The sequence below is a fragment of the Lineus longissimus genome, chromosome 10 (genome assembly GCF_910592395.1).
Source record: "Lineus longissimus chromosome 10, tnLinLong1.2, whole genome shotgun sequence".
Classification (NCBI taxonomy): domain Eukaryota; kingdom Metazoa; phylum Nemertea; class Pilidiophora; order Heteronemertea; family Lineidae; genus Lineus; species Lineus longissimus.
The window spans coordinates 14,206,041-14,226,895 of record NC_088317.1 but is presented as its reverse complement, the minus strand read 5'-3'; the positions used below and the strand labels follow the sequence as shown (position 1 = coordinate 14,226,895).

At 39.8% G+C, this 20,855-nt stretch overlaps 1 protein-coding gene across 1 annotated transcript in view; it reads right to left on the bottom strand.

The window, feature by feature from the left end:
* The window catches only part of LOC135494366 (uncharacterized), a 28,356-nt gene extending 7,872 nt beyond the window's left edge, over positions 1–20,484 (bottom strand). The window contains exons 1-15 of the mRNA XM_064782284.1: positions 20,265–20,484; positions 19,766–19,777; positions 19,291–19,314; positions 18,638–18,847; positions 18,065–18,076; positions 17,326–17,535; positions 16,827–16,838; positions 16,352–16,375; positions 15,699–15,908; positions 15,193–15,204; positions 14,555–14,596; positions 14,195–14,278; positions 1,284–1,313; positions 959–991; positions 70–87 (exon numbers count right to left, since the gene is read on the bottom strand). Coding sequence (XP_064638354.1) covers positions 70–87; positions 959–991; positions 1,284–1,313; positions 14,195–14,278; positions 14,555–14,596; positions 15,193–15,204; positions 15,699–15,908; positions 16,352–16,375; positions 16,827–16,838; positions 17,326–17,535; positions 18,065–18,076; positions 18,638–18,847; positions 19,291–19,314; positions 19,766–19,777; positions 20,265–20,484 — 1,153 coding nt within the window. The remainder of the gene's footprint in view (positions 1–69; positions 88–958; positions 992–1,283; positions 1,314–14,194; positions 14,279–14,554; positions 14,597–15,192; positions 15,205–15,698; positions 15,909–16,351; positions 16,376–16,826; positions 16,839–17,325; positions 17,536–18,064; positions 18,077–18,637; positions 18,848–19,290; positions 19,315–19,765; positions 19,778–20,264) is intronic.
* Between the last annotated feature and the right edge of the window lie 371 nt (positions 20,485–20,855).

The window sequence follows — 20,855 nt, the reverse complement described above, 5'->3', positions numbered from 1 at the left end:
TTTCTTTACTTCTTGTAAGACAATTTATTGCTGAAAATGTTAAAATCTGGTCGTGGACTAATTTCTTACCGATTGGAAGACTTGCAACTGAAAATGACGACACGAAATAAAAAGTGTGTATACGTCTTATCATCTGAACAACACGTTCGATTGTTACCATGGTAACCATAATGATTATTGTTTCCAACCCTTTAGCCCCTTGGAGGCTTGGCTTACGTGTGAATACTATAAGCACCCTGAAGAATCTAAATCCCGAACTCCGGGCATCAAGTGCCATGTCCAAGTTCCGAGTCGTCTGGTATTCCTAAATTCCGAGTCGCTTGATAGAGCGTCTAGGAAAACAGCACCCCCTTCATTCAAAGACGCGATAAGGTTTACTACAATTTGTGCATTCGGATCTGGGGATCGTAGGGAACACGATAGTTGAAGTTTCACATTAAAGGTTCCGTCCGGTAGGCTGAAATAAGTGAAAAGCCTTTGATGTTCATGCTTGCTTTACGATCTTTTGCTTCGTCACACAGCCAAAGCAGAGATACGGTGCTTGAAATCAGCCCATTGCAGGCCCGGTATCTCTAGATCCGAATGTACGCGCCCATTAAATACTACCTGCCATGGGGGCGCTATTATTGCGAGGAAACTATTGATCGAAAGACTCGGAATTCAGGAATACCAGACGACTCGGAACATGGACTTGCACTTAATGCCCGGAGTTGAGGATTTTGATTCTCCGGGGTGATACGACTAAAAAATTTGTTCGACAGGCCGAATGTTCGACTCACAAAACTTCGACATATATTAACTATTTTTATATCGAAAAAGTTAGAATAAATTGCGGCTTTTGAGTCAAGTCAACTTAGGCAACTATTCAGCAAGTACGGGTTCGGCAATATGAGCCAGGTTGACTGCACTGCATCCATCATCCCACTTGAATATATGGCAGCTTCATTATTGTACTTACAGTCTATATGGTAGGTTTTCGCGTGCTCTTTCACTGTTTAGTAGAAATCAACATGTGGTTAGCAAATAATTACTCTGATATAGGCCTGGTGAGCTGTGTCGCTACCCGGCTGTTTCTTATACAAATAGTTCTGGCATACGGAGTCATGCGAATTCGAACAATTTAATTTATCTTTGAAGTACATTTAGTGAAAGCATCCGCCGTACACGTTGTTGAAATTGACAAAAAAAACTTTATATTTATTACCGATATCCAAAACGAGAACAACCTATGTCAAATACGGTTAAACTGAAACAATGAAAATGAAATATTCCACTGTACTTACACCAAGTGATGAAAATCCGATAGTGTGTAACTGCAATTAAAAGCATTCAAGACGTTAAAGCGAACTGGAACCGCCAAGCCAGTTCGTATGACCTCGTTTTCATTTCCCGCGTATCGGGTGATCAGAACGAGGCATGAATGAAACATGGCGCCTAGCTGTCAATCATTCAGTGACGTCACTACTATGGAATTTACTACGAAAATTCATGAATGAAAGATTGCATGACTCACGTGACCATTAAGAGTCCTAACAGGCTGACGGAACACCTTTCTTACACACTGGCGCGAGGATCTGCGAAACTTCTTTTTGGCGAACTTATAACAGTCAAAGACAGCCCTCTGTCTGGGCCTGCCATTATCACACCAAATCTGCCACCAAAACCTTTTAACATCTCTCAAATAAGATAGGTCAGCACTCCAGTGGGCTTTAGGTTATACCGACGCGAAACAGCACATCCCGCCTGTTTGGCAGCACTTTTCAAGCCTCTTACAACAGATTTAAACATACAATCAACCATAGAACTGGCTTCGACCCTACTCGTTATAGATCCGAGTTTGCCAATCATTATCTTGGACAATTCTTCACACAAAAGAGAGTCATACAAAGCACACTTCTCACTATTGTCCCATCTTATAAACTCACTGGCGCGTTGAGGGGAACACGTGCCGCTGAACTTAGCCCGAGCAGAACATGTAAACATAAACCTCAGTGGCAAATGGTCACTGACATTACAAGCCTCTAGGTCCACAATCTTGCAGTCACAGTTATCATAGCCAAAACAAAGAACATGATCAATCCAGGTATATACTCCTCTCTTATGGCAGAAGTACGTGTAATCGGATGTCTGACTAGAATTGAAGTCTGCACAAACCATATCATTGGAACAGATAAAATCAAACAGTAACTTAGAATACATGTTAAAACCTTTACGCTTGAACCACGAGCGCCCAAGTGTATCGCCGCGGGGCAGCTTGGTATTAAAATCACCACACACCTTTAGAGGGGCAGCAGCACCATTTTCATCAATACACGACTGAATACTATCAAGACACTCAATATAAGTAGCCATATTGTCATGTGTGGCACTTTCGAAGTATGGCATGTAGACATTTAAAATTGTTTGTACAACAGTAGAACCATCACAGAGGGAGACACAAATAAGGCGGTCATTATCAATATCAATTTCCCGCCAGGTTAGGCCATCAATGTTCTTACAAATAATAGCGACCCCGCCAAAGGGTCTGCCTACATGGTGTTCATTAACGTCAGTCATACTTGACTTTGAAAATATGCTATACGAAGCGGGGTCAAACGTGGAGTCCACAGCGGCCAGAGCATCGGAAATCAATGGCAGCTCAAGAGGGGTTATACCCGAGGCGCAGGCTGTTCGAGGTATAAAAATCGGATTGTGTGGGTGCTGGTATGTTGTGGGTTTGGTGTAAATGGGGTGCTGGTTTGTGAGTAACACTTTTTTTCATAAGTGTAATACTTCTTGAAAACGGAACTATGTAACCATGTACATGATGTACAGGCGTCCACAATGCTAAACCAATTCTCGGAAAACCAAGATGGTGCAGACTGGTGATGTACTCGATATCAGCCAGCGATTAGCGCCTGAATGGTTTAAGTTACCGGTGTGTGCGTAAATCTTGTCTCCCGTTGGGTCCATTGTGTCCTAAGATGAGCTATTTGTGAATAAATGGCCGTCTCGAGGTGGAAAAGCAGCATTTGAGACAAGACCACAATTGATTTTTTAAGCCTTTTAGCAGTTAAATTGTCAATGTTTGACCGCGACACATCAAAGAACGCGTGGTGTTGTGAATCTGAAATTTAGATTATGTTATTCCGGACAGTCGGGCAAGTAAATGGTGAAAAATAAAATGGTGATTGACCACGGAAATTTTTTGATTATCGACAAATTAGACAGACTTTGATATTTCCACTCTTTTCAGCCAACTGGCAGAAAAAACTCGAAACACGCCCCCTATTACCCAATTAGCAAAATTCGAAATTAATTTTTTCATCAAATAATTTCTTTATATCTGTAGACTTGTCACAGCAAATATTTTTTCAATACCTCTCCAAATATGTACTTGAGAGTTAAAAACATGCACTCGTCTAATTGATAGGCCTCGACCCTCCAACCTATGAATATTCATTAGTGGTCTTGTCTCATTTGAGACAAGACCACAATTGATTTTTTAAGCCTTTTAGCAGTTAAATTGTCAATGTTTGACCGCGACGCATCAAAGAACGCGTGGTGTTGTGAATCTGAAATTTAGATTATGTTATTCCGGACAGTCGGGCAAGTAAATGGTGAAAAATAAAATGGTGATTGACCACGGAAATTTTTTTTTAATCGACAAATTAGACAGACTTTGATATTTCCACTCTTTTCAGCCAACTGGCAGAAAAAACTCAAAACACGCCCCCTATTACCCAATTAGCAAAATTCGAAATTAATTTTTTCATCAAATAATTTCTTTATATCTGTAGACTTGCCACAACAAATATTTTTTCAATACCTCTCCAAATATGTACTTGAGAGTAAAAAACATGCACTCGTCTAATTGATAGGCCTCGACCCTCCAACCTATGAATATTCATTAGTGGTCTTGTCTCAATGAAGGTACATTTCAGGGGTTAACATTTTGAGATTTTTTTCAAACTAATGTACATGACATCCCACAACTCTCCAACAAAGGAAAGTCATATCTGGACATTTTTGGAGAAATGAGAGACATTTCAAAGAGTGGTACAACTGTGCCAAAGCGACGAAAGAGGACAAAATCGACAAAAAGTCATGATTTTGCACCCAACAGCACCAAATTCAAAGACCTGCCCTGGCCAGAATAAGCAAGCTATGGAGCTGAAACTTTAGGATGTGATTTAGGAATATCTTTGCTGCTTAGGGAACAACTTTCAGAATCAAGGTCTAAGTAGTTTCAAAGAAATTACAAAATGAATGGCAACACAACAAGACTTGTAAAAATGAAACCGAACTTAGACCGGGGTTAGGTTGACTCTTATTTGGGTCAAATTAAGTTTTTTTCTCATTATTTTAGCTTGTTTTGACCTTAAATCATCAGCAATACAATATTCTAAATGAATTAGAGTGATTTGAGCACATTCAAATTTTTCACTATATTGACCCAAAATGTAGTGTAAATAGAGACAAGACCACAATTGATTTTTTAAGCCTTTTAGCAGTTAAATTGTCAATGTTTGACCGCGACGCATCAAAGAACGCGTGGTGTTGTGAATCTGAAATTTAGATTATGTTATTCCGGACAGTCGGGCAAGTAAATGGTGAAAAATAAAATGGTGATTGACCACGGAAATTTTTTTTTAATCGACAAATTAGACAGACTTTGATATTTCCACTCTTTTCAGCCAACTGGCAGAAAAAACTCAAAACACGCCCCCTATTACCCAATTAACAAAATTCGAAATTAATTTTTTCATCAAATAATTTCTTTATATCTGTAGACTTGCCACAACAAATATTTTTTCAATACCTCTCCAAATATGTACTTGAGAGTAAAAAACATGCACTCGTCTAATTGATAGGCCTCGACCCTCCAACCTATGAATATTCATTAGTGGTCTTGTCTCATTTTGAGACAAGACCACAATTGATTTTTTAAGCCTTTTAGCAGTTAAATTGTCAATGTTTGACCGCGACGCATCAAAGAACGCGTGGTGTTGTGAATCTGAAATTTAGATTATGTTATTCCGGACAGTCGGGCAAGTAAATGGTGAAAAATAAAATGGTGATTGACCACGGAAATTTTTTTTTAATCGACAAATTAGACAGACTTTGATATTTCCACTCTTTTCAGCCAACTGGCAGAAAAAACTCAAAACACGCCCCCTATTACCCAATTAGCAAAATTCGAAATTAATTTTTTCATCAAATAATTTCTTTATATCTGTAGACTTGCCACAACAAATATTTTTTCAATACCTCTCCAAATATGTACTTGAGAGTAAAAAACATGCACTCGTCTAATAGATAGGCCTGGACCCTCCAACCTATGAATATTCATTAGTGGTCTTGTCTCAATGAAGGTACAGTTCAGGGGTTAACATTTTGAGATTTTTTTCAAACTCATGTACATGACATCCCACAACTCTCCAACAAAGGAAAGTCATATCTGGACATTTTTGGAGAAATGAGAGACATTTCAAAGAGTGGTACAACTATGCCAAAGCGACGAAAGAGGACAAAATCGACAAAAAGTCATGATTTTGCACCCAACAGCACCAAATTCAAAGACCTGCCCTGGCCAGAATAAGCAAGCTATGGAGCTGAAACTTTAGAATGTGATTTAGGAATATCTTTGCTGCTTAGGGCACAACTTTCAGAATCAAGGCCTAAGTAGTTTCAAAGAAATTACAAAATGAATGGCAACACAACAAGACTTGTAAAAATGAAACCGAACTTAGACCGGGGTTAGGTTGACTCTTATTTGGGTCAAATTAAGTTTTTTTCTCATTATTTTAGCTTGTTTTGACCTTAAATCATCAGCAATACAATATTCTAAATGAATTAGAGTGATTTGAGCACATTCAAATTTTTCACTATATTGACCCAAAATGTAGTGTAAATAGAGACAAGACCACAATTGATTTTTTAAGCCTTTTAGCAGTTAAATTGTCAATGTTTGACCGCGACGCATCAAAGAACGCGTGGTGTTGTGAATCTGAAATTTAGATTATGTTATTCCGGACAGTCGGGCAAGTAAATGGTGAAAAATAAAATGGTGATTGACCACGGAAATTTTTTTTTAATCGACAAATTAGACAGACTTTGATATTTCCACTCTTTTCAGCCAACTGGCAGAAAAAACTCAAAACACGCCCCCTATTACCCAATTAGCAAAATTCGAAATTAATTTTTTCATCAAATAATTTCTTTATATCTGTAGACTTGCCACAACAAATATTTTTTCAATACCTCTCCAAATATGTACTTGAGAGTAAAAAACATGCACTCGTCTAATAGATAGGCCTGGACCCTCCAACCTATGAATATTCATTAGTGGTCTTGTCTCTTTTTCCTTCAGATATGGGCGCCGCCATCTTGCATGCTGGCATCAGTGACGTCGATTGTGATTGGTGGATGATGCGCGCATGGAAGGGACCATTTGAACAGGACATCTGATTGGTTGATAGCGGAGGTGGGAGGTGGCTTTGCAATTTTCGTGACGGTAATAATGCAGAGAGATAACTGATGGACTTCTCGGTGAAGAGATTACTTGGAGCTCCCCAGTTGACGGCATCTCCACAAAGTTGTTATTTATTCCAAAACCACCAAGATATTCGACGTATGACACCCTCAGTGACACTCTTACTTATGATCCACACCTACGAAACCAAAAGTTGCAAGAATTCGACGCATTTTCGAGGCCCAATTTTGAAACAAAAATCGCCTCCTATTTAGCGGCCACAACGCGCATTATAGTATATATTGCTAAATAAACACGCACCGAGATAAGGCGCCGCGACTTCGGAAGTTCCGATTGCACTTCGGGAATTTCCGCCGAAAGTTTCCCGGATGTAATTAGCCGGTTGCTGGGTTACTCAGTTTATTGTCAACAAAGATGGCGGCGGCGGCGGCGGCGAATTTAAACCAGGTATAATTCCTCCAAGGATACTGGCACTCACTTTGTTTTGGAAGTGTTCTAATTGCTCTTGGATTTCGAGTTCTAGCCTTATGTGGTGCCAATGGTCTACATTTAATTGATGATCTCACAGATCGACGACAGGCTGATAAGGGGTGATTGTGAAATGAAGACATCTACTTCCAGTTATACATGTGCAGGAATCGAACGCTGTGCAATGTTTCTATCGTAGGGGAATGCATGTATGCTGTGTACTATAGTATGCAACTAAAGACCCGTAGCAAATTTCAAGTCACCAATACCAAAACGCTTTAAAAGAACCTGTATCGTCAATAGCTTCAGCCATTGTTAGTAGTACATTGTACATTGAACTAGTATCGAACACCAATGTGAATAAGCGCGGCTGGCAACGCAACTCATGAAAGGGCCTCGCTTTTATTATATGCTCGGTTATCAAGATTTAAAATCGTGATGATTTGACACATTTTGTTATCCTATTTGAAGGTTATTGCATTTATCTAATGGATTTGGTTTATGTTGGCCTACTTCGGTGTTTTCTCCCTTGTTTGAGCAGATTTTCCAAAGTGGCAGCATGGATACCACGTCAAGGCTTGCCGATGCAGGCTTGCTCATCCTTGCCTATCGCTAAATCAGAAGGAAGCACGTCAATTTGCCTCCAGGACCCTGGTTGATTGTCCCTATATTGGGAAGCGTACCTTTCTTGGGCCGGTTATTGTCTGATACTAACCTATTTAAGGGTTGACCATATAGGTACCACCATTTTGGCTAGAACTTAAAATCCTAAATCAATTAGAACTTTTTCAAAACGTAGTGAATGCTAATTTCTAGGGTGGGAGTCTGTTCTTTGTTTGGGGAGGCAGGGGACAAATGCCCCCGACCTAAAAAGTCACCAAAAACGTGTTTTGACCGTGGTCTGGCTGCAAATTTTTAAAAAGTGTCATCTTGCTATGTGCTTTTTGGTTTTTGTAAATTCTATACACTTCTGAAAAAAGTCATCAAAAACGTGTTTTGACCGTGGTCTGGCTGCAAATTTTCAAAAAGTGTCATCTTGCCATGTGCTTTTTGGTTTTTGTAGAATTCTCATTTATAAACTTATGAAATGCATAGAATGAAAACTTGACAGCAAGAGAACGTGTATAGTTCACACCAAGAATGAACTCTTTGTCACACATGTACGCACCAGCGACAATCGCCACATAATGTCTCTTCGGTTTGTTTTGTAATAAAGTGTGTCGGTCACCCTGACGCTTCGTCGAACTTCGTCGTTAAGTACTTGCTTGGTGCGACTTTAAAGCTGACAGTACAGAGGTTAACTTTTGCATGGTAAGGAAATGGCACATATGCGGTGTCCACGCTAAGACATAAGACCTAAGACCTAAGATCCCCCGAAGTACAAAACTAAGACCCAGGTACAAAACTAAGATCCCGAGGTACAAAACTAAGACCCGGGGAGGCCAATTCCAAACTAAAATTTTGAAGAAAATATCAGAGTCTTAGTTTTGTACATCAGGGGATCTTAGTTTTGTACGTACAAAACTAAGATCCCCCGAGGTACAAAACTAAGACCCAATTCCAAACTAAAATTTTGAAGAAAAATATCAGAGTCTTAGTTTTGTACATCAGGGGATCTTAGTTTTGTACGTACAAAACTAAGATCCCCCGAGGTATAAAACTAAGACCCAATTCCAAACTGAAATTTTGAAGAAAAATATCAGAGTCTTAGTTTTGTACATCAGGGGATCAGGAGATGGAGGCCGTATATGCTAGAGTATATGCTAGAGTGATGACCGGTCGTGCCTGCATAGTGCATATGGAGGTATTATTCAGATGGAGCAACTGCATGCATCTTAAAGGTGATATTACTACATCAAAATGAATTCGAAAGAGGGGCAGAATTTGGAAACTAAGATCCCCTGATGTACAAAACTAAGACTCTGATATTTTTCTTCAAAATTTCAGTTTGGAATTGGGTCTTAGTTTTGTACCTCGGGGGATCTTAGTTTTGTACGTACAAAACTAAGATCCCCTGATGTACAAAACTAAGACTCTGATATTTTTCTTCAAAATTTTAGTTTGGAATTGGGTCTTAGTTTTGTACCTCGGGGGATCTTAGTTTTGTACGTACAAAACTAAGATCCCCTGATGTACAAAACTAAGACTCTGATATTTTTCTTCAAAATTTTAGTTTGGAATTGGGTCTTAGTTTTGTACCTCGGGGGATCTTAGTTTTGTACGTACAAAACTAAGATCCCCTGATGTACAAAACTAAGACTCTGATATTTTTCTTCAAAATTTTAGTTTGGAATTGGGTCTTAGTTTTGTACCTCGGGGATCTTAGTTTTGTACCTGGTCTTAGTTTTGTACTTCGGGGGATCTTAGGTCTTAGGTCTTATGTCTTAGGTCTTGGTTTTGTATACACCCGTCCACGCTAGCCTATTAGTCGATTTTGGTGCTTCTATTCTACCAGAGTCTTTCAAATGATTTGAAAGGCTCTGATTCTACATAGGCCTACATGTACTACACACAATTAGGCCTTTTGTACCGGCTAGTTAGCGTCTACACAGTATAGGACACATGTGCGGACACCATCCAGGCTGCCCCATCGTGATTTTTGTACCAACTAATTACCCAGTTTTACATCTCTTTTTGGCAGCAGTTATGAAATATCAAATGCAGAATCTTTGGCGGCGACTTTAGTGTAATATGAAAATACGTATGTAAAAACAAATTACAAATTTTACCTATTATAACATGCATAAGACAAATTTCAACAGTCCATCTCTTTGCCCTCCATGATCATGCTCAAAAGAGCGTACCACGAAAATTGCATGACACTAAGACCGCTGTAGAAGTAGAAAATACCCGCTGAAAAAAAGTGTCTGACCTATTGTATTCTGACGGATGTATGGTATACGGTTATAAACCATCAACGTCAATAGCTAAAAGGTAAAGACAAATATAGCATCATTTGTTTTCAAGACATTCTATCCTGCATGTCATGGGAAATTTTAAACTTCTACACCGGTCATAGAAATCACACATTGTGTACTTGGTGGTAATTAAATCCATTTTACCGGCAAAGACCTCCGAAACGAGGCACTGCGGTTGTCCAAAGCTTTTCACTCGAACGTCATCACGGTTAAACTTGGCCCTCATCTCTGCTTTTCCTAATGTTTGTCATGTTTGAGACAGCACTAAGGATATTCCTGGTACAAGCGTGAATGGTTTTGACGAACTGTGAGACAGGAGAGGACTCTATTGGTGACTTTGCATAACTATCTTGCCTACCTAGCTGCTGCCTGTAGACTCCATTTAACACTGAAATATCGTATAAAGTCCAAAGAATTTTTTCAGTTGAAAACGTTTAAAAATCTGCCAGAAGAAGGATTTCATAACTTGAGGCAGTAACAACTGTTGATGTCGTACTCCTGATAATTTTTCCAATTGTTACCGCCAATTATGGGATTCTGAGGAATAAACGAAGTGTGCATCCATTGACTCGTATAACACATCAGCATTATGCCTTCTTACGACTAGGGTTGGATACCTGTCCATGCCAAGGGCCGTGAATGCACGCTCTCATTTGTCGCCATTCTCCTGCTGTTTCCTTGAAACCAACCTAACGTGGAGTGCAACCAAATAAGTTGGTGAGATGACCACAGCCACTACGTAATATAGCACCATGAACGACGTGTACTGTAACAGATAGCCCACGAATGGGCCGACACCGTCCCCTAGTACACTGGCAGCTTTCACGAGTGCGAACACCTTCGCAGCGGCGTCTTCGTGGCGGTTCTGTAGAAGCAAGTGGTACAAGTTCCCAAAGTAGACCTGAGCCAACGATAGTGCCACACCACGGAAAGATATCTCGGGGACTACGGTCCACCAGACACTTGTTGTTAGAGGATAGGTTATTAATGAAAATGTAATCCATAGAAGTGTTCCAAGAATGAATATCCAGAGGTTTTCCTTTGATAGAATTCTCACGGTCATAACGGCCACCAAGAGTTGGGCGCACGGGGCTATTCCGAGGATGACACCAACTTGCCATTGCTCCGCCTCGAGCACGTTAATGGAGCGATTCGGAGCGGTTGAAATGATCAAACTGATACAGAGACCGGCGAGCAAGATCACTGCCAGTAACTCCATAACGAGAACGTCGGATAGCAAGTCTTTGTAACTGGCTTGTTTCCTACGTTTTAGATCCGCAGTTTTGATCGGCATACTTAAAGAATCGTCTAGGTCATTCCCATTTTGAACTGGCAAAACAGAGGAATCCGACGCATTTTGGCCTCCGTAAGATTTTACTTTCCCAACTATCAATTCCTTCTGTGGCGTTTTTTCCGTATTCTCTAGGTGGCCATTTGGTTTGATCAAAAGTCGAACGATACAGTCAACCAAAGCTAGTGCAGAGATCGACCCCATGGGTAAGGCAAGACCGAAATATTGATATCCTATGCTACCAAGTATGAACGCAATAATGCCTGCTATTGGAGTTGTAAGGCCGTATGATTTTGATATAACCTTGCCACATTCCTTGGGGCCAAACACGTCCGTTACCATGACCAAACCGCTCACGAAGATGATAACACAGGAAAATCCTTGGAAAGCACTTGCAATTGCTAGAACAATAACATTCGGAGCAAAGAGAAATCCTGTACTACTGATTAGCTCAAGAATAGCACCGACTAAGAAAATGGAACGATGTCCGTAAGATGCGCACAAATAGGCTACGAGCGGACTTGCCATAAATTCAGCCAGACCAGACACCCCTATAACAGCCCCTACACTGGATGTTGTCTCGATAACTACTGCATCATCAGCCAAACAAGCGGATGAATTCCCTTTTCGACAAAATCCGCTTAGGGTTTTATCAGATGTTGAATTCCCATTAATGTGCTGGTGGACCCGTGTATTGTTTGCCTCTCTTAGGCCTGAATAGGCACTGTACCCGGAACAGTTACATCGGTCGAATAGTAATTCCCGAACAACGGCTGGCGTCAGAGAAATCTTGAGATATATCATCGAGAAGTCGGTGAAAATTGCCAGGACGAATGCAGTGCTGATGAGAGTCTTACTACTTCTAAAAGCATCCATTTGAAAACAAGGCGCAGGGAGCTTCCGTTGAGTGAGAATGCCTCCTTTTCAATTAGAATTTTATGGCGGGATCCGATCGTTTCCAGCTAAGGCACTCACGGTATCAATGGAATATGGAGAACAACCCACTTGGACAGCCCGTTCGTCGTGTCAAGTTGCAAGAATTCTGAATATACTGTAATGATTCTGTCGTTGAAGTATGGAGCAGCTTCGCAAAACACTGAAAATGAATTCTGAGAGGCTGCCGTCTAGCACCATTGGGTTGGAAACAGTGGACAATGGCCTAAGGCCGGTGCACCTGCCACCAACTTCAAGTGGCATAGTGTTGTGTGTCATACCATTGGAGTGTGTGACTGTAAACACGATTGCATTGTTCTCGCAATATATTGAAACAAGAGCATTTTCATACAACACGTTTAAAGTGGAATACCGGCCGGGTAAATGCATTGAGGTCCAACACTCCTTCAGAAAAACCTTGACTTGTTTTACCTCTCGTATACTAAATATCATTGAAAAGAAATATTTATCCTAATGAAATAAATTTCGACAAGCCCTTCGGCGATAATGGCTCACTGTGAGAAATGATTGATATAATGTTGTCAATGTGTACAGAGACTGGAGCAATTGGTTCACTTACTGAATCCAAGATGGCGGACCACCAGACTAAAATGCGAGTACTAATTAAAGAGCTCAGAAGTATAATCAGGCTAAGGCACATTTTAAACCCTATATTTGGAGAAAAATGCAAAAATATGAAAAAAATCTTCACATTCCCTGGAAACACGCAAGTGATGATTTCTAGATATCGCTGAATCATTAAGAGGCACAGATTATATGTGTTGAAAGCATTTGCTTCTTTAAGGGTATAAATACTGCAAAATGTGCATAAACCAAGAAGGATTGTTACAACTAGTTACACTACGGACTTAGTGATAAGGCCTCGTCCCATCGCCCTTACCGGCCACTACGACAAATCAAAACTCTTGCTGATGATTCGTCATTATTGGTCGTCGCAAAAACAACGAATTGACACATATATCAACTAGGTCAACCAATCACGCGGTGGTCTGGCGGACACACCTCCACGACACACTTTATGTGACTTAGCATGGTGTCCCTGATGCGGCCACTAAAGACATGATGACGTAGATTGCCACAACAAACTTGTGGTGTGAAGCTGTGTACTCCTCCTACTATAATATTACGTCTGGAGGCAAAGTCGTAAGGTGTACAGTTAGCCGACGACGTTTGGTGTGCAGGTTTCTAATGTCTTCGGCATTCCGCGGGCGATGTGGAATTAGTCCGCCGAGGTTATGGAAGAAAAAAACCAACATGGCGGGAGTGTCGGAGAACGAGAAGCGTACTGCAATTTTTTCCGCATCAATTTTGAAGTACATGTACGCATTGACAAACGCATGTTACGCCTCAAAGAACAATGCGTCAATGGAGAGAGGGACATAATGAGTTACGTTGATGCCATCAGTTACCTTGTCTGACATAATATCATGATATGTATTTTCCACCTTGTTTGACTTTATATGTGCTGTACCTACATGTATGACATGGGTTTTACAGCTGATTTTGATCAAATAATTATGAGAATGTACAGTATTATGTATTTTTATCAAAAACTCATGAATTCAGTTTTTATAAGATAAACGACTGCTTTACTCTACTTAATCTATTAGTTTTTACTGTGTGTCAGTATGGTCCTATGGTCCTATGGTCAAATAAGTCCCGGACTGTCCCCGCTTTCAAGGTGACTCTTTCAAAACGGTCATGGCATGGTTTGTTAACAAAGTTGATGGCATTTGATTAGTCAAATTGTCATCACATCGTTAACATCATCCAATTGTCCCCTCACATTTTCCCCATAAAATGGACATGCATCCCTAAGGTTCCCCGTGGGAGAGTCGATTTATTGTAGGGGTACTGGAAAGTAGGCGAAACAGGAAGTAGGCGAAACAGGAATAGGCGAAACAGGAAATAGGCCAAACAGGAAATAGGCGAAAAAGGAATAGGCGGAACAGGAATAGGCGAATCAGGAATAGGCGAAACAGGAATTTTGTAGGCGAAACAGGAATAGGCGAAACAGGAATAGGCGAAACAGGCATAAACCCTTCTACCATATTGAATTTCAAAATCAACACTATGTTTACTACTCACTTTCACAGGCGCCTCCTTCCGGCTTTGTTCCTTCAGGACACGATGTCAGTCCCTTGAAGACAGATTTCAAGTCAAATTTACCTCCTGCAATGATAAAACTAGCGTAGTCAAGAGGGAGTCCAAAACAAAAGGATAGAAACTTAAAATACCATTGATTTTTTAAGAAAGCAACGATATGAGAAAGCTAGTTATCTAAAGGCATGTTTGATAGAGCGACTTCGCACAGTCGCACTCATCTATCAGAATCACCGACGGCATCGTTTTAGTTCTTGAGCTGATATATTACACCATGTAAACACCTGACTTTTTTTAGAGGTGATATGTTCACAAAAAATATGAATTATGTATTGAGTAACACACCTTTCTTAAGGTTGGACTTTGTTAGTTCTGTTTGGGCTGTGGCTAATAAGAAAATAGGCATCATTTACATCACTGTTCAATAATAGTATAACAAAGGTACAAAAAGAACAACTACAAAAGAATTGCTGGCGTAGAATTCAGTGTTTTTGGCTCGGTCATGGTCTGTGAACTTCATGTACAACTGAAAACTCTATATATTCGCTAACAGTCTAACATCATCGTTATCTTACGAAATTGAAAGAAAGCAGGATGATAACATGCGACAGGTTTTGAGGACCCCGTGGCCAAATTTCGTGTTAAAATTTCCCGTACAGAGAAAAATCGAGCCGCTCAATGTATGCAAGTCGTGAAAATTTCATGAACAAATTAACTGATCAAATTTAAAAAAAACTATTTTAGCTGACTGCGAAATTTCTTTTCACTTTTTCGAATCAAAAATCAAAAGTTCTTGCGAGGACTTTTTATTTATCAGTTGTAACATGTCTTACTCTCGATATATCAATGTTGTCTTCGGGTTAAGTGAGGGATGATTGCATCCTGAATTCAGTAAGTTCATGAACTTGTCACTAAATTAAAACATTTTAATACAATTTTTGAGGACAAATTTCTGAAATAAGGGGCGATGAACGTGAACTTACCTCCACAGTGCTCTGCAAGAAAACAAAGCATTGTTTTACATTTTGCGTTTCATATTACAAATAGGTTACTCCCCGATTTGAGGATATGACACAGCCTGGTCGAAAATCCAAATTATTATCCGACTGTTCAAGATTTTTCCTCAGTTTTTCATGCAATACAAGACCAAAGAGTTAAAATGCGTCCATACTTGACCTAAAGTCTCCTCTGGTGTCAGCATAGATGATTTGAATCAACACAATAATACAACTGCAGCCATTTTTTACTGAGATCGGTCCAACTGGAAGAACCGTGAAAGAAATTCGTATGTGAATGTTGTTCGTGTGGAACTTGATTTCTTTTGCAGTTTTTCAGTAAAATAGAAGGGGTGACAGCTGCTTTGTTATCACCCGTCAGCCCTTCCACTTTATACCAAAGGAAATAACAATACGATAAGCGCAGTCGATGAACGATATCAAATCAGGGCATTTTGTTTTGGAATCGAAACCGTGTCTTTTATTTTGCTTACTTGTGAATTGAGCAAAGGTCTTGTGGCCCACGTTGGAAAGCTGTTTCTTAGTGCACACGTGATCCTTTAGCCAACAATCGTTGCCACGTTGTTGGAAGGATTTACAGTCGGTTCGCCTGGTGCATGCCGCCTGGCACGCTGCCCGGTTGAGGTGCGAATGGGAGAGATCATGGCCGGAGCAGTCTGCATTCTCAAATGAATAGCTGCAACCTGGAAGCATGGTGAAAGTGCGGTAAGTGCGTGTGCGTTCGATATAATTTATTGTAAAATACATGTAAATGTACATGTAATACATATCAAGCAGTCCAAATGTTTCAATCTAACCACCCACGTTCGTAAATAAACGTGTTTAACCAAAAGTGATAATCATATTTTGATCTTATTGATGTGCCTCCGAATTGGGGAGTTGAAATAACAATCTTCTTTGTCTCATCGTGTGTAATGCGCTGTCAAGGCAAGAGTCACCGCAAAACTTGCGCACGCTCTAAAATTAAAAAATCTGAACAAGGCAATCTGATTTTTTCACTCTAAGTGTTCGGGTACCTAATTTACCAGTGCCACCGTATGGAAAAAAGCAATACATTTTGTTGTGGTCTCATTATATATGATAGAAATGGCCATCAGGTGTTTAATTTGATGAAAGGAAAACTTACCTGTGTGCTCCGTTGATGGCGAACCTTTAGTAAGAACAATTTATTCAATTCACTTAATCAAATTGACAGCTTTAAATGATGAGAGACTGTTTTTGGAGGGTAGCAATAATTTATTGTCGGATTTATGTTTACGGACATTGTTATTCGTAAAGAGAGCAGACGAGAAGCCGACTACCATGTTCTCGAGAGATATGAACATTGCATTGGTTGATTACCTCGCAAATATAAATTGCTTAAACTTTCGATCCTGATTTATTTTGGATGAAACAATACTTTTAATCTATAATTTAGACAAATCACACTATTTATTCAAATCAGGCCTAGTGTCTGTCTTACTCTCGATATATCAATGTTGTTTTCGGGTTTAGTGAGGGATGATTGCGCCCTTAATTCGGTAAGTTCATGTACTTGCATTTCGAACACAATTTTGGAGGAAAAATATCTGAAATAAAGATAGCAATGAACATGACCTTACCTCCACAGTGCTCTGCAAGAAAACAAAGCATTGTTTTACCTTTTGATTTTCATATTACAAATAGGTTACTCCGCAATTAGAGGATATGACACAGCCTGGTCGAAAATCCTCATTATTATCCGATTGTTCAAGATTTCACTCAGTTTTTCATGCAATACAAGACCAAAGAGTTAAAATGCGTCCATACTTGACCTAAAGTCTCCTCTGGTGTCAGCATAGATGATTTGAATCAACACAATAATACAACTGCAGCCATTTTTTACTAAGATCGGTCCAACTGGAAGAACCGTGAAAGAAATTCGTATGTGAATGTTGTTCGTGTGGAACTTGGTTTATTTTGCAGTTTTTCAGTAAGGGGGTGACAGCTGCTATGTTATCACCCGTCAGCCCTTCCACTTTATACCAAAGGAAATAACAATACGATAAGCGCAGTTGATGAACGATATCAAATCAGAGCATTTTGTTTTGGAATCGAAACCGTGTCTTTTATTTTGCTTACTTGTGAATTGAGCAAAGGCCTTGTGGCCCACGTTGGAAAGCTGTTTCTTAGTGCACACGTGATCCTTTAACCAACAATCTTTGCCACGTTGTTGGAAGGATTTACACTCGGTTAGCCTACTGCATGCCGCCCGGCACGCTGCTCGGTTGAGGTGGGAATGGGAGAGATCATGGCCGGAGCAGTCTGCATTCTCAAATGAATAGCTACAAGCTGGAAGCATGGTAAAAACGCGGTAAGTGCATCTGTGGGTTCGAAATATTTTATTGTAAAATACATGTAAGTGTACATGTATTTCATGAACATTCCAAAAACGTTTCAGTAACCACCAACGTCTTTATCCAAAACTGATGATCATATTTTGATCTTTTTCGGCTGCCTTTGAATTAGGGAGTTGAAAAAACAATCACCATCTCATTGTGTGTCATGCTCTATCAAGGCATGAGTCACCGCAAACTGATGCACTCTCCATTGAAGCCTTCATTCTTAAAATTTATCAGCAAAACACACAAATCTGACAGTGGCTATAGCACCAACTGTGAAATCAGTAAAATAGAAGTGGAATTAACCAAATGTCTGTCTTACTCTCGATATATCAATGTTTTCATCGGGTTTAGTGAGGGATGATTGCGCCCCGACTTCGGTAAGTTCGTGTACTTTTCACTACTTGAAACATTTCTAATACATGTACAATTTATGAAAGAAAAATGTCTGAAATAAGGGGTGATGAACGTGAACTTACCTCCACAGTGCTCTGCAAGAAAACGAAGCATTGTTTTAACTTTTGATTTTCATTACAAATACATGTAGGTTACTCCCCAATTAGTGGATATGACACACCTTGGTCGAAAATTATCATTATTATCTGATTGTTCAGCATTTTACTCAGTTTTTCATGCAATACAAAACCAAAGATTTAAAGTCGCTTCCATACTCGACCTTATATCTTCTCTGGAGTCAGTAAAGATGATTTGAATCAACACAATAATAAACAGCTGCGGACATTTTTTAATAAGATCGGTCCAACCAGAAGAACCGTGAAAGAAATTCGTGTGTAAGGCCATTTTTCACTAAGATCGGTCCAACGAGAAGAATCGTGAAAGAAATTCGTTTGTGAATGTTGTTCGTGTGGAACTTGATTTCTTTTGCTGTTGTTCAGGAAAATAGAAGGGGGTGACAGCTTGCTATGTTATCACCCGTCAGCCCTTCCACTTTATACCAAAGGAAATAACAATACGATCAGCGCAATTGATGAACGATATCAAATCAGGGCATTTTGTTTTGGAATCAAAACCGTGTCTTTTATTTCGCTTACTTGTGAATTGAGCAAAGGTCTTGTGGCCCACGTTGGAAAGCTGTTTCTTAGTGCACACGTGATCCTTTAGCCAACAATCGTTGCCACGTTGTTGGAAGGATTTACAGTCGGTTCGCCTGGTGCATGCCGCCTGGCACGCTGCCCGGTTGAGGTGCGAATGGGAGAGATCATGGCCGGAGCAGTCTGCATTCTCAAATGAATAGCTGCAACCTGGAAGCATGGTAAAAGTGCGGTAAGTGCGTGTGCGTTCGATATAATTTATTGTAAAATACATGTAAATGTACATGTAATACATATCAAGCAGTCCAAATGTTTCAATCTAACCACCCACGTTCGTAAATAAACGTGTTTAACCAAAAGTGATAATCATATTTTGATCTTATTGATGTGCCTCCGAATTGGGGAGTTGAAATAACAATCTTCTTTGTCTCATTGTGTGTAATGCGCTGTCAAGGCAAGAGTCACCGCAAAACTTGCGCACGCTCTAAAATAAAAATATTTGAACAAGGCAATCTGATTTTTTCACTCTAAGTGTTCGGGTACCTAATTTACTAGTGCCACCGTATGGAAAAAAGCAATACATTTTGTTGTGGTCTCATTATATATGATAGAAATGGCCATCAGGTGTTTAATTTGATGAAAGGAAAACTTACCTGTGTGCTCCGTTGATGGCGAACCTTTAGTAAGAACAATTTATTCAATTCACTTAATCAAATTGACAGCTTTAAATGATGAGAGACTGTTTTTGGAGGGTAGCAATAATTTATTGTCGGATTTATGTTTACGGACATTGTTATTAGTAAAGAGAGCAGACGAGGAGCCGACTACCATGTTCTCGAGAGATATGAACATTGCATTGGTTGATTACCTCGCAAATATAAATTGCTTAAACTTTCGATCCTGATTTATTTTGGATGAAACAATACTTTTAATCTATAATTTAGACAAATCACACTATTTATTCAAATCAGGCCTAGTGTCTGTCTTACTCTCGATATATCAATGTTGTTTTCGGGTTTAGTGAGGGATGATTGCGCCCTTAATTCGGTAAGTTCATGTACTTGCATTTCGAACACAATTTTGGAGGAAAAATATCTGAAATAAAGATAGCAATGAACATGACCTTACCTCCACAGTGCTCTGCAAGAAAACAAAGCATTGTTTTACCTTTTGATTTTCATATCACAAATAGGTTACTCCCCAATTAGAGGATATGACACAGCCTGGTCGAAAATCCTCATTATAATCCGATTGTTCAAGATTTCACTCAGTTTTTCATGCAATAGAAGACCAAAGAGTTAAAATGCGTCCATACTTGACCTAAAGTCTCCTCTGGTGTCAGCATAGATGATTTGAATCAACACAATAATACAACTGCAGCCATTTTTTACTAAGATCGGTCCAACTGGAAGAACCGTGAAAGAAATTCGTATGTGAATGTTGTTCGTGTGGAACTTGGTTTCTTTTGCAGTTTTTCAGTAAGGGGGTGACAGCTGCTATGTTATCACCCCTCAGCCCTTCCACTTTATACCAAAGGAAATAACAATACGATAAGCGCAGTTGATGAACGATATCAAATCAGGGAATTTTGTTTTGGAATCGAAACCGTGTCTTTTATTTTGCTTACTTGTGAATTGAGCAAAGGTCTTGTGGCCCACGTTGGAAAGCTGTTTCTTAGTGCACACGTGATCCTTTAGCCAACAATCGTTGCCACGTTGTTGGAAGGATTTACACTCGGTTAGCCTACTGCATGCTGCCCGGCACGCTGCTCGGTTGAGGTGGGAATGGGAGAGATCATGGCCGGAGCAGTCTGCATTCTCAAATGAATAGCTACAAGCTGGAAGCATGGTAAAAACGCGGTAAGTGCATCTGTGGGTTCGAAATATTTTATTGTAAAATACATGTAAGTGTACATGTATTTCATGAACATTCCAAAAACGTTTCACTAACCACCAACGTCTTTATCCAAAACTGATGATCATATTTTGATCTTTTTCGGCTGCCTTTGAATTAGGGAGTTGAAAAAACAATCACCATCTCATTGTGTGTCATGCTCTATCAAGGCATGAGTCACCGCAAACTGATGCACTCTCCATTGAAGCCTTCATTCTTAAAATTTATCAGCAAAACACACAAATCTGACAGTGGCTATAGCACCAACTGTGAAATCAGTAAAAATAGAAGTGGAATTAACCAAATGTCTGTCTTACTCTCGATA